The following is a 13,263-nucleotide window of genomic DNA, read 5'->3' as shown; positions in this document are numbered from 1 at the left end:
CAACACTGGGAATAAGCAATCCTTAGGCCAGAAAAAAGTGCTGGTTCTGGGTGTGTGTGTGAGAGGAAGGATCTTGGGATCTGTTGCGTCCCTGAAGAGGTAGATCCATCCCAATGAATGTGTGTCATTTGCACAGATCTGATTCCCAAAACTGGTTTTCTGGTGTACACTGTGGCTTTTGTGCAGAGCATTAAAAATGTCATTCCCTCAACTTGCTGTCTGAAGTGGTGATGTTCCATTTATGGTACTGATGCAAGTGCAGATCAAGCTCTGAATGTGCTCAGACCATGAAGAATGTTTTGTTCTTGCAAACTTGTGTGTGTGTGGTCTTTGTTCTGAGAGGATCAAAACAGGAATAGATGGGCTGATGGGAACAGCAGGAAGTTTGGTATTTTTGGAGGTTGGTGGGGTAGATTAAGAAAGTCTCTATCTGAGACAGTTTTGTATTTTGTGCAAATATTTCCATATCCCCAGAAACGTTTGGGGTTGGAGGAAAAAGAGAAGATAGAAGAAAATAGGTTTGGGAAGCCCTGCTCCTGGGCCATGACAATTTCTGCAAATACTGACAGAAACCTGGCTTGCAGTCAGCATGAACTCTTCTAGCACTCCCTAGGTAGTTGGTAGTGGCACTTTTTTTTTTTACTGCTAAATAGAGCACACAGCTGCTAAGAGAGTACACAGTAGAGCAGTGTTTCCCAACCTGTGGGTCAGGACCCGAAAGTGGGTTGCGAAGCCTCTGAAAGTGGGTTGTAGGCTATTCCTAACTAATGGCCTCTCCTGCTTTCAAATTGTTCTCTCTTTCTCCTCTTCCTCTTTGCCAGCTTCTCATTCTCATTACTCCCTTCCTTTGCAACAATAATGGGGGGGAGCCATCCATCTGGCAACGAGTAACTTTATGGTAGTAGCGTGAAGAAGGCTGGAGGGTGGGTAGAAGCTATTCAGTGCACCGTGGAAAAACCAGAGAAGTTGTATGGACATAGGCTGTGTCTCGGTGCTGTTCTTTCAGTAGCCCAGCCTGTTTGTCAGAAGTGGGAAAAGAAAGCTGTCTATATGCAAAGGCTGTATACTTCAAAAAGCTACTAGTTTGGTGGCAGCCATACCCTTTGTGCAATTGTTGGTTTTTCAAAAACATCTGGTTCGCCACTGTGGAAAATGCAATGCTGGACTAGATGGATGCTGAGGTCACAGTTCTCCTAGGGAGCAACCCCCCCCCCCATGGGTCAGCCCTGGATAGGTCACCAAATAAATTTGGACTTATGGGTCACCATACCAAAAAAGTTGGGAACCACTGGAGTAGAGCAGAAGTAAGTCACACCATTGGAATGTATACGCACTAGGGATGGACACAAATTGGCTGATGAACTAAAGTTCACAAATTTTGGCCGATTTGTGGTTCACGAAGCATTGTTTGCAAACTGAAGAACCACCATGAACTTCCACGAATTTTGATGCAGTTTATGCTGGTTCACAGAAAAGAGCTCAGCTGTTTGGCTCACGAACTGATACAAATCAGCCGAACCACGACCCAAACCTCAAAAATGTGTTTCGTGTCCATCCCTAATGAGCACACAGGAAGCTCAATTAATTCTTCTGCCTGTTGGAGCATACTCTGTGCAGTTACACTTGCTGATTAGGTATGATCCTAATGCTCTAGTATTCTTGACACTTTTTGTAATTAAGGTGATATAAATTTCACATGTTTTCTGTAAAGAATGGTTGCTATCTTAATGAAGAAAAAAGCTCAGCCTTCCATGTGATCTGAAGGCAATCAAGACGCAGGATGGCCCATCCTGACCTGGATAGCCCAGGCAAGCCCAATCTCGCCAGATCATGGAAGCTAAGTAGGGGTGACCCTGGCTGGGACACAGAGGCAGGTAATATCAAAGCCACCTCTCTGAAATGTCCTAGCCCTATTAGGGGTTACCAGAACTCACCATGACTTCCAGGCTCACAAGCACATATACACACACACAAAATACCCCCCCCCAAGACTCAGGATGGCCCCTGTGGGCAGACAGAGAACCCAAACTCTACTCAGTATCTGGGGATCAAAATAAGATAGAGGACATAGGGAAGCCTCATTCTTTAAAAGCACTAGCTAGAAACCTGAAAGCATGTGACTGTCTTGTGTTGTACAATGGATAATTTACCATCTGTTGTCATTTGCTTTACAGAGTAGGCTTGTCTATGGCAGTATGTACATCAAGAAGAGAGGAAAGCCCTGTACTAGTTGGACATCTTTGGCCTTAACACTAAAGTCTGCCAGACAGCAGAACTACTAGCACCACTTACTGTTCTGTACCAAGCATACTCCTAGGAGAGTGTTTCTAGTAAAGCCACCAAAGTCTAATCTCACATTTAAAGTTAAGTTACATGGAGAATATTGACAAATTTACTTCTAGAGAACATGTTAAGAGTTTAACTCCAAGTTCTTAGGCCTCCTGGCAGTATTGCAGAAATGTTTACCAAATCTTGACTGGTGGACTAGGTTTGTAACTTCCTTAGTCCATCTTGTTTTGGGCTGGTTACATCATTAGTATGCCTGATCTCATAAGGTCTCAGAAGTTAAGCAAGGTTGGCCCTAGATAGTACTTGGATGAGAGACTACCAGTGAAGTTCTGGGTTGCTCCACAGTGGCAGGCAATGGGAAACTACCTCTGAACACCTCTTGTCTTTAGAACCCTGCAGATATTTGACAACACTTTCCACCAAATATCCTTGGTACAGAGGAGAGTTAATTTAAGCATAAAGCAGAATCTAGCTGCATTGTAGCAGGAGTCCTTTTGTACTTTTTATGTATTATATCTGTGTCTTTAAAATGTGCAGGAATCTTGTCACTTAAGTGAAGTGAAAAATCAAAGCTAGTCAATGGTATGGAAGAAGTAGTATTTGTAGCATGTGGTTTTTACATTTGTCCGCAAATGTTCAGTTAACTTTCTGTGAATTTTACATGGTGTAATTTCAAAACTGTTTCTGTTTCATAGTGTTCTGTGGAAGACAAGTATATATAATGTATTAAACCATAAAGAACACCCACATAAAACTACACATATGTATTGTATGGGCATTTCTGATAAAGACATAAGACTTCTCTTAGCTGGTGTGGTGCCAGCAGATTCCCTATTGTATATTTCTTCAGCTTTGTTCCCCTAAATGTTTGCTCAGTACATTGTTTGTTAGATTCATCTACTGATAAGAGCTTTAGTGTAAAAAAAGAAGTCGAAGGCAGTATCTTGCTTTCTTTAGTAGTGCATCGATCAATTTAGTGTGAATATTTTTATAGAAATTACTTGCTGTGACTTGAATAGACACAAACAATTCCCACACATATTTTCAATAAAGGAGCTAAGTAACAGGCAGATTATAATGGCCAGGATCCAAACTCCACCCCCACCCCCCGTGTGTGGAAATAAAAGTGACTCTGCATACATATGAAAAAGGGAGTAATATGCCGTCTCTGAACACTACATGGAGAACCTCTCTGGAAGACCCCCCCCAGTTGTATGCGTGTGTGTGTGGGGGGCCCTGCAACTAGAAAGCAGGAGCTTATATCTGTATGCATGAGTGAAAGACTACCCGCAGCCCAGCACGTTGTGTCCCACTCATAGTATTTGGAATTACCATGATAATTGCATTTGATCCAAAACCTTTTCTAATAACTTTTCAGCTGACTGTTTTCAAAATGTCTTTTGAGACATAATGTTTATGTTGAATGAGCTGTTCTCCTGGCTCTTGTATTAGTGCTATACTTTGTTATTATGACATACTGGAGAATTAATATGAGTTAATCCTTTAAACTGTGCATCTGTTTGGTTTCATAACTTCAAGCAGAAGCTCTATTTCCCTTTACCAAAGTTTTCTGTTAAATCAAGTCCTATTGAGTCTATTTTTGTTTTGATTGTTTTGTTGCATGATTTTTTATCTTGGTACATTGTCTCAAGAACCTTATGGCCATGAAATAGAAAAAATGAATTTTGTTCCTAATAATAAATGTAACTTCCACCACTCAGGTTTTTGGAACCAAAGCTTATTAGCAGGCTTATTGCTTATTTTCTTAAGAACTCTTTTCCTTTCTGACTGCTACCCCAATGCAATTTAATGTTGACAGTGCTTTTTAATTTTTGTTTTGTTTTGTTTTGATTGCCTTACTGGTTTCCTTCTCAGAATAACAACAATGACCATGCAGCTATGTCGGTAAGTAGATGCAAGCTCTAGAAATAGCATGCACATGGAAAACTTAAAACTATGAACTGCCTGCAGGCTTATTGCTTCAGTATGGAGTGAATTATTAAAAAGACCTTGATTCGATTTGATCTAGTCACTGCTAAGTTGTGTAGTTGCATGCAGAATCCAAGTTGAAGACTAACCTTGGTCTTTTGGACATCAAGGCAGAAGGAACCTTTTAAAGGCTCATAGAAACATGATAGGGCATGCATTGCATCTGAAATGAGATCATTCAAAGAAGACACAAGACCTCTTGGATGTGAGGTCAGGTGTCAAAATGCAGCTATGAGATCTGCATACGAAATAGGGTTAAAATGGCCAAATAGTGGCTGAGAATAAAGAGCTGGTGAAAGTTTCTTAGCCTCTTTCAAAAACATACTTTTTGAAGTTAGGAGAATGTCTGCACCCAAATGTATTTCGTAAAAAAAAAAAAAGATGATGGATTGCTTTAAAGGATTCATGCCCCAATTATTTTCAGGTCATCAACTTATTTTAAGAAGTTTACTTTAGTCCAACACAAATATTTGCATTATAATAAATAATTGCTACTTTTAAAATAGAATTGCTGGCTTTTTGAAAATTGGGTTGGGAAAACTCTCTCTTTTTAGAGTTTTCATTTGTCCGTAGCATGTGTTTCGCCTGATAATAGTGTTTCATACAATAGAATATTTTATGAAATCAGTGCTTCAGCAGAAAAATAAAAAACAGAATGTAAAAAATTGTCTGAAAGTCAAACTGGTTCCATATCTATTATACTGAATTATGTACATATGCACATGTATTACTTGAAGGAATAAATAAAATTCATCTCTCTGTCTTATCTGGTACTCAAGAATGTAAATGTTTACTGACAAACAATGTTAAGAAGGAAGAGTGAAATGCTCACTCTTGCAGACATGCAACATATAAAGCGAAGGATATAAAGCTTATGTAAGAATAGATAGTAAAAATGAATGGCAGGCCAAAAGCTGCTGTGCAGGAAGAATCAGTCAGTGAATGAGGCAATCCAAAAATGGTTGCCCTGTGGCCATCAGAATTTGCAGATTGGTGCTCTTGGACTCATTCTTTCATTTTGCTATTAGAGACTGATTAAATTGTTGCAATGTGAACACAAAAATATTATAGACTTGCCGTATATGTGCCTTAAAACTGTATATGTGTCTTAAAATGGAAAGCACACATTTGTTTTTATCTCAGTGCAAACATGTTGCGGGAGCTGCATCTATCTGTTTTTCTTGTAATTTTTAAAATAAGCACATTTAAGTGTCCTGAAGCCTTGCATTTAGGGGAACCAAATATTTTATTTTACAATCCCATATCATGCTACAGTATTTGTAAGGTGGTGGTGGTGGGGAATCAAATAATTCGGTTGGATCCCAATGTTGATATTGCTAATGTGGGAGGCGTTAGTAGGGCAGAATTCCCCTCCTGCGCCAGCCCATTGATCACGCTAAACTGCAGTTCTTAGGGAACAGGAGACTGTAGGAACAGCATAAGTGGTGAATCAGAGGCCTGCGTGGGAATCAGAGTCCAGCAGCAACTTTAGAGACCAACAAATGTCCCAGGGTATAGACATTCGGCGGATGAGTTTCGTCTCAGAAAAGCTTATTCCCTGGAAGATTGTGTTGTTCTCTAAGGTGTTACTGGACTTGAAATTTGTTCTACTACTACAGATTAACCTGGCTACCCACCTGAAACTATCTTCCTTAAGAACAGAATCTCTGGCAACTATCTGTCCCAGAATTTACACATGGAACATACATAATCAAAAGGGTGCCACAATCCCAGCTTCTGACTTACTGAGCTTCACAAAGTTCCACTTCCTTAACCATGGGAATTAGATGTATGTATAATAATTTATAGCAGAAAGGGGGAGGGAATATTGGGTTAGATCCAATATTTAGCTAAATTAGGAATTTTCCTTGGGGGAAAAATCCTACTATTGGAGGAAGGACGTCCTCTTCCAATGAAATATTTCTTGATTAATGGAAGAAGAACCACTGGTTCCAACCTATTGCTAGATTGCTCTCCACAGAGGGGGAAAAAAGTGATATGTGCCGAAAGAGCTTGTATGCCACAGTAAGTAATTGATGTTCAGTCCTCTTATCCAGTTTCTCAACTAGAAGTTAAAGCCAATTTGCCTTTTGAGGACTGTGTAGTTCTTATGGTCCTTTTGGTTTGTGCTGGCTCTAAGGATTTGTCCCTATGTTTTTGCTCTCCTTCGACTCTAACAGACAACTTTTGTTGTTTCCTGTTTGCTTGGAGGATTGTCTTATTGTTCCTGTGATTGGCAGTAAAAGCCGTATTTCACAGCTTGCAGTGAGGAACTATTGGATAAAAGGCGGTGGTGCTCCGCAAGCGATATTCAGAAGCTGTCAATCAAAAGCCCACGTAGGCTACTTAAAGAAAGGGGTTTCTTACTGATTCTTCCAAATGCCGTCTCATGCTGTCCTTGATTGGCACAGCCTGGCAGGGAGGATGGATGAATCTGTCACCGGCTGGTTAATTGTGTTGCTGGGCTCAGTCTGACATCAGGTCTTTGACTCTTAAGTGGCTCAATACAAAACAAATTAGCAGATTGTAGTCATATTTCTCATTCTATATGCTTTGACTTTGTTGAATGCAGTCCATAAATCATATTGACTGACACCGTAGTGAATGATGAAAGCTGCTTTTGAGACAGCTAGCATGGGTCTAGAAAGCTGCACCGCAAAGGTGCCATGGAAGGATGCATATGGCTGACCCTTTGGGAATTTCCTAGGAGCCAAACGTCTCTTTACAGCAATTGTTCTTAGGAGAAAAGCTTTTGGATACTACAGAAAGGATTTAACATGTCAGCAGATTCTCTTTTACAGACTCCTTTGAAATATAAGAAGTTTGTCTAAGGGTTTTCTCTTTTTACAAACTTGTATTTCAGCAAATGTGGGGTGGGTAAAATGTAGATGCCTAACTCCTAGCAGGTGTTCCTTTTTATATATATGTATAAAAGAATCCTTATTTCTTGAGCCTTACAAAGTTGGAATACGAAATATGTGTATTGGATAGATGCATTTAATTTGAGTAATGAAGACAAAAAGTGTTAGTAGCTGTAGGGCGCTTCAGGTTAAATATGTTTTATCAATGTAGTTATGTTAAACAGTATTCTGATGCTAATAATTAAAGAGAACTTGGAAGCAGCTGAACGATTTTAATTCAGTGTTTTAACTGATGAGTATTGTGTTCTTATATGTCCTTGAAAAACTGCATTTAAAGGAAATAGGAAGTAATGGTAACAAAATGTTTCGCTTGCTGCATTCTATAGACAACAGTGCTATACTGATGAATATGAATTTAAATGAGTATCCCATTAAACACAAGCAAATTTGTTTTGTCAGTTTTGCGTACTTCCTGTGCGGAAGGACCTATATTTTGCTAAGTACATCTTTGAAAAACTTTTGGAAAAGTGAGCAATAAAAACAATTTCAGGTGCAGTTAAAGCTCAGACTTGCTTCTCTATCCTCCTCTAAAATGTAAAACTCAGAGACTTTAAACAGTTCTGTTTCTTTCTCCTCCTTTTGCTTTACTTTGACTGCCCTGACAGCAATAAGCCTGTAGTCCGAGTGCATAGTTAAAAACAGTTGTATTAATTTTTAGGGTGTTGGCATTTGTACATCACTTATAACAAGCGTTTAATGTATTTTGAATGAAAGCTAACAAAAGGAATAATAGAAATTCACTTTTCATATCTAATCTATTGTAATCATTACCTTGTGCTCCAGACCTATTGATATGCCAGCTTTAAATTGCTGAACACATAGGTTTGGTGAGAGAGGTGAAATAGAATATTGTAACAGCAGCAGTGCTGTCTACAATATGTGGGATTGAATTGGATGTTAAAATATTTTGTTCTTGATAACTCAATTAATCTGCTTACTGTTATTACATTACAGTGGCACAAAAAAATAGGACACGGAGCTGATTTGATGAAGCACTGCATGAAACCAAAATGCAGTTGTTCCATTAAATCAAAATGACATTTCCATTAAGTGTCTTAAATCTGCTACATCATAATTGAATTAAGTTAATTGATTCGTTCTCCCTTCTCTCCCTCCCCCCTTCCCTCTTTCCTTTCTTTCCCCCCATTCATATTGATATTGTTCTGTTTGGGGAGTAGCCTTGCATGTCTCCCAGTGTAATTACCACTGGGTTTGGGAGACGTCTAAGCATGCTGGGTGTGCTTTATTCCTTGCGTTATTTGTTGACACTTGGTCTGTTCCTATCAAATACTTTGGCTTCAGAACAGAGTTCACTTAAATTTCTGTTAAAGGATACCCATTAATTGGATGGGTCTGCAGAATTTGCTTTCACAGATGTGAACATATTGTAACATACAAGGTAGACATAGAAATTAGGGGGGGGAAGGAAGAGTTTCATAGCACTGACTGTTTAGCTCAACACAACAAAGGATACCGTGTCTTGCCTGCAAAAACTGCCCACCAACTTCACAGTTTTCATATGCAGTGAATGTCGGGATCTGTATGTCCAGGCCATGAAACCTTAACTGTGTTTTGCTAGGTGCTGTCCTCTCTCTCCTTTTGAAGTTTACTATTTATTATGTCAAAGAATATACGATAGCATTGACAGATGTTATTTCTAAAAAAAGCTGTAGTACTTTAACTCATGAATTAGCGACATTAACTGGCAGCATCTTTTTTGTCTAATGTCTTTCAACTTCTGAAATGATAGGCAGTCTAACTTATTAGAAAATATCAGATTTGGCTACAGAGGAAAGTTCTCATTCAAATTAAATTTGAGTTAATACATGAGCTGTGATTCTAAGGTATCAGTTGTATGGATGCTTACTTGGATTGAACTCATTGAACGTGATGGGGTTTACTTCTGAGTAAATGTGCAGTCAGTTCCCAGGAAACGTTAGCATGTTCACAGCTAGCTCTAATCTGTTTTTAGAATAATCACTGGCAATGACAGATATTACAAATTACACTGTGAAGCACCACACTGATAAATGTAGTCATTGACATGTAGGTGAATTCTGAACAGCAGAGGGCTGCATATGACTTGGGAAATGTGATTTTTAGAGTGGTTCCGTCAGATAATAAAGAAGTTTATAGATACAAATGAAAGTGGCAAAGAGTAGCAGGACATTCCAATACGCAAGGGTGGAGTGCTGCAGTGTTTCAGAGTGTCCATGTTGTCAGTAATCCGTGAGCATGTGTTTTCCGCTGTGTGATGCTGAAGTATGTAATGTGTCAGTTTTAATTGCTTTTCCACCATAGTCACAAACATTACAAAGAACATGTCTTTGTGATACCGTCCGCATTTACACTGTTTGGAACGGTTTGAGTATTGTTTAAGAGTCTAACAGTGCAATGCTAAACAGAGCTACAGCCTTCTAAACCACTTAAAGTATAACTGCTTAGGGTTGTCCTGTAAAGGAAGCTGCTGTTTTAAAGCAGAACTAATTGCTTATAATTGGGACATTACAACTGTTTCGTTGCCTTGAACTTAGTAAATGTAGGTGAAGATTGCACATTCTGATCCTGTGTACTTGTTTATTCTTGTTACCTTTCTTGATAGGGGAAAGTGGCACAGACTGCTTGTATGTCCGCTTGCCAGCATCTGTCAACCTCCCTGATGCAGATGCTGTTGGATAATGACTTAAAACAAATAAGCATGGGAGCGATTCAGCAGTTTAACTTAGATGTCATACAGTGTGAATGTAAGTATGAGACCGAGTACTACACTAAGGTTGACAGACTTGCTTTGGTTTGTTAGAATGTTGATCTACAGCATAAATGCCTTTTTGGAAATGGTGAATATGGAGAGTGGGAAGAGATATAGTTTATCTTACTTAAATGGAATGGTATGTGTGAATTGCTGTGCCTCTCATAACTTAATCTGTACTTCACAGCATGCTTCTCTGTTATTCAGAAGAAGAAACTTGACATGTAACACCATGCTCACAAAAATATGAGCTGTGAAAGAACTTTATAAATAATGATTGTTTGCAGTGTAATCTTGTGCAGTTACTCCGTTGGTACTGCACTGGATAGGATTGAGCCGCTAGTACCCTGAGCTAATGATTGCTTTGTAAATCAAAGATTCCTGGCCTTTACTGATTTTAAGCTATGGTAAAGTACATTTATGTCAAATATGAGGAATAGTTTCCTTACGATAACAGAAATTTTGTAATGGAACAAACTGATTAGAAAGGGTGCGCAGTTTCAGTTCATGGGAGGTTTGAAAAGACTGGACATTTTGGCTGCCATGAATTGCAGTAAAATCAACTTTCATATAAAGCTGTGTCCTAGAAGTAACACCTATGTGTATCTGTCACATTTACTTGTAAGAATGCCAAATAAGTTTCATAAACGATTTTATCTGTATATAAAAATGTCAGGGATTAGTATCTTCTGTCTGAATAAATTTAATAGCAGCAGTTTTTTAAAGAAGGGATTTTATGCCTGTTAGTTTAAATGGAAGGCATCCTGTCTGGAATAGGCACAAAACTAAAATGATGCATCGAGTCCCTCCAGTCTCTAGTTTCCTAAAATATAGAATAGTATAGTCTCGGGTCTACAGATTACAGATAACATAAATGCCTTTTTGGAAATGGTGAATTGTATAGTCTCGGGTCTACAGATTACAGATACTATAAATAAAAAACAAAGCCAGAGTGATATGTCATGCCTCTTGATAATGTCACAACTCCAATTGGGGGTCTGTTTTAAAGGAAATGTATGGTTTCGCCAAAGTTTCTTGTATCGGAAAGTTTGTTCTAGATTTCAGGATTTTCCACTCTGTACTTTCTTGCTTCCATTTTAAAAGGACAGTCACATGCTTCGCAAAATTCATTCCAGTATGCTCTGGTGATTTTTCCTAAACTAATGCTCTCCTTCATCCACTTCTGGTTTATGTATAACTTGCGTATAATTTAGCAGATGTCATGTAAGTGTGCTTTGGGATGACTTGCATTGAGGAGAATTGATAAGGGGAAATAAGAATGGGGTTATGTACACTAATTCTTGCTAACTGGTGATACAAAAGACATGCTGAGGGCCCATAAGGAATTGCCCAAGGTGAGCAATTTGGAAATCCCTCAGACCCATAGATATCCCCCTTCAGGACTGCATAAGCAAAAAAAAAAAGGACTGCATAAGCAGACTGGTTTACCCTTCCCCTTTGACTGACACTCATCTGCTCTAATGTTCCACACTCCTAACGGTATATTCATCAGAGTCTTCTTCTTCTAATTAATTTACAGTCTTATTTTTCTGCGTCTCTGGGTTGTCCACAGAATATGTAGAGTCCTATACCTTTTCTATGGGCAGTCTAGTTTTGCTGTTTTCATGAATGGGGCTAGCCACCATATCATTGGGTATAGTAATGTTCTCTAAACCGTTTTATCTCAGAACGCATTGCTTAATTTGCACGTTATACCAAAAAGAAAGTTCTTTAGAACGTGCTGAATTTGCTTTGTTTTGAAGATTTCATTAGTTCTGTCATGGCCACATTCCAGGAATCACTAAGCCAGATTGCTTAATACCCTCTTGATTTATTATTCCTCCTTTGGCACTTTGAGTTTAATGGTTACAACAGCAGTGTTGTACCTTAGCATCCGAGTTATTTGAACAATTCAGTTACATGACTGGACAGTTTACAAACAGCATGTAGCCTATGGACTTGGATGCAGTTTTGATTTTCATGAGCTCTTGTGTGAGGCAGAAAGCTTTCTGAATTTTTAAGAGAGATTTCATTCATATTCAACATCCTAGTCTCATTTTGACTTCATCTTTATACACTGCTGAAATGCCTATCAAGGCAGTGAGTAGGAGGGAGTCCCTATTGGACAGTTTTAGATTTGATTGACTGACAGGTGCCACAATAGATACTGTGGTTGATATGTAGGAACGGTTTTAAACCCGTGTTCCAGGCAATCTTGGTTTCTCAGTAAAAGGCCTGGGATAGCCAGAGAAGTTTTCCTCAAAGATATTTTGTCTGTTACAAATACAAATACAAATACAATACCTTTATTGGCATAAAATATCAAATACACATGCAGCATAGAGCCTCAAGATAGGCTGGAGGGGTATCACATTCCGAATTGCCTTAATATGAGCCTCTCCTCCTAGATACCTCATAAAAGAAATTTGCTATTTTGTCTGTTATAATCAGCCTTTTCTGCCCTGTGCTACAATAGAGGTGTTTTTTTAATACATTCTGGGGTGCACACTTGTTTCATGTGGCATGGCAGTTGGTTAGGCCTGTGGGCCTTGGTATCCTTCTCTGTGATCTGAGCATAAGAGAGTGATCTTGGAGTCGTAGTAGATAACTCAGTGAAAATGTTAAGACAGTGTGTGACTGCAGTAAAAAAAAAGGCCAACGCTATGCTGGGGATTATTAGGAAGGGAATTGAAAACAAATCAGCCAGTATCATAATGCCCCTGTATAAATCAATGGTACGTCCTCATTTGGAGTACTGTGTGCAGTTCTGGTCACCACACCTCAAAAAGGATATTATAGCATTAGAAAAAGTGCAGAAAAGGGCAACTCAAATGATAAAAGGGTTGGAACACTTTCCCCATGAAGAAAGGTTAAAGCGCTTGGGGCTCTTTCGCTTGGAGAAACGACGGCTGAGGGGTGACATGATTGAGGTTTATAAGATTATGCATGGGACAGAGCAGGTAGAGAAAGAGGTACTTTTCTCCCTTTCTCACAATACAAGAACTCGTGGGCACTCAATGAAATTGCTGAGCAGTCGGGTTAGAACGGATAAAAGGAAGTACTTCTTCACCCAAAGAGTGATTAACACATGGAATTCACTGCCACAGGAGGTGGTGGTGGCGGCTACAAGCATGGACGGCTTCAAAAGGGAATTAGATAAGCATATGGAGCAGAGGTCCATCAGTGGCTATTAGCCACAAGGTATAGATAGGAACTCCCAGGCTGGGGCAAGTGATGCTCTGTATTCTTGGTGCTTGGGGGGGGGGGTCAACAGTGGGAGGGCTTTTAGTGTCCTGGCCCCACTGCTGGACCTCC

At 39.3% G+C, this 13,263-nt stretch overlaps 1 protein-coding gene across 1 annotated transcript in view; it reads left to right on the top strand.

The window, feature by feature from the left end:
• The window catches only part of EXOC6 (exocyst complex component 6), a 113,112-nt gene that overhangs the window by 69,318 nt on the left and 30,531 nt on the right, over positions 1-13,263 (top strand). Inside the window, exons 19-20 of the mRNA XM_015406625.1 lie at positions 4,165-4,194; positions 9,802-9,943. Coding sequence (XP_015262111.1) covers positions 4,165-4,194; positions 9,802-9,943 — 172 coding nt within the window. The remainder of the gene's footprint in view (positions 1-4,164; positions 4,195-9,801; positions 9,944-13,263) is intronic.

This window comes from Gekko japonicus, unplaced genomic scaffold (genome assembly GCF_001447785.1).
Source record: "Gekko japonicus isolate JY-2015 unplaced genomic scaffold, Gekko_japonicus_V1.1 scaffold165, whole genome shotgun sequence".
In the NCBI taxonomy this organism is placed as follows: Eukaryota; Metazoa; Chordata; class Lepidosauria; order Squamata; family Gekkonidae; genus Gekko; species Gekko japonicus.
The sequence above is the reverse complement of the archived record's forward strand: the minus strand, read 5'-3'. Positions and strand labels throughout refer to the sequence as shown.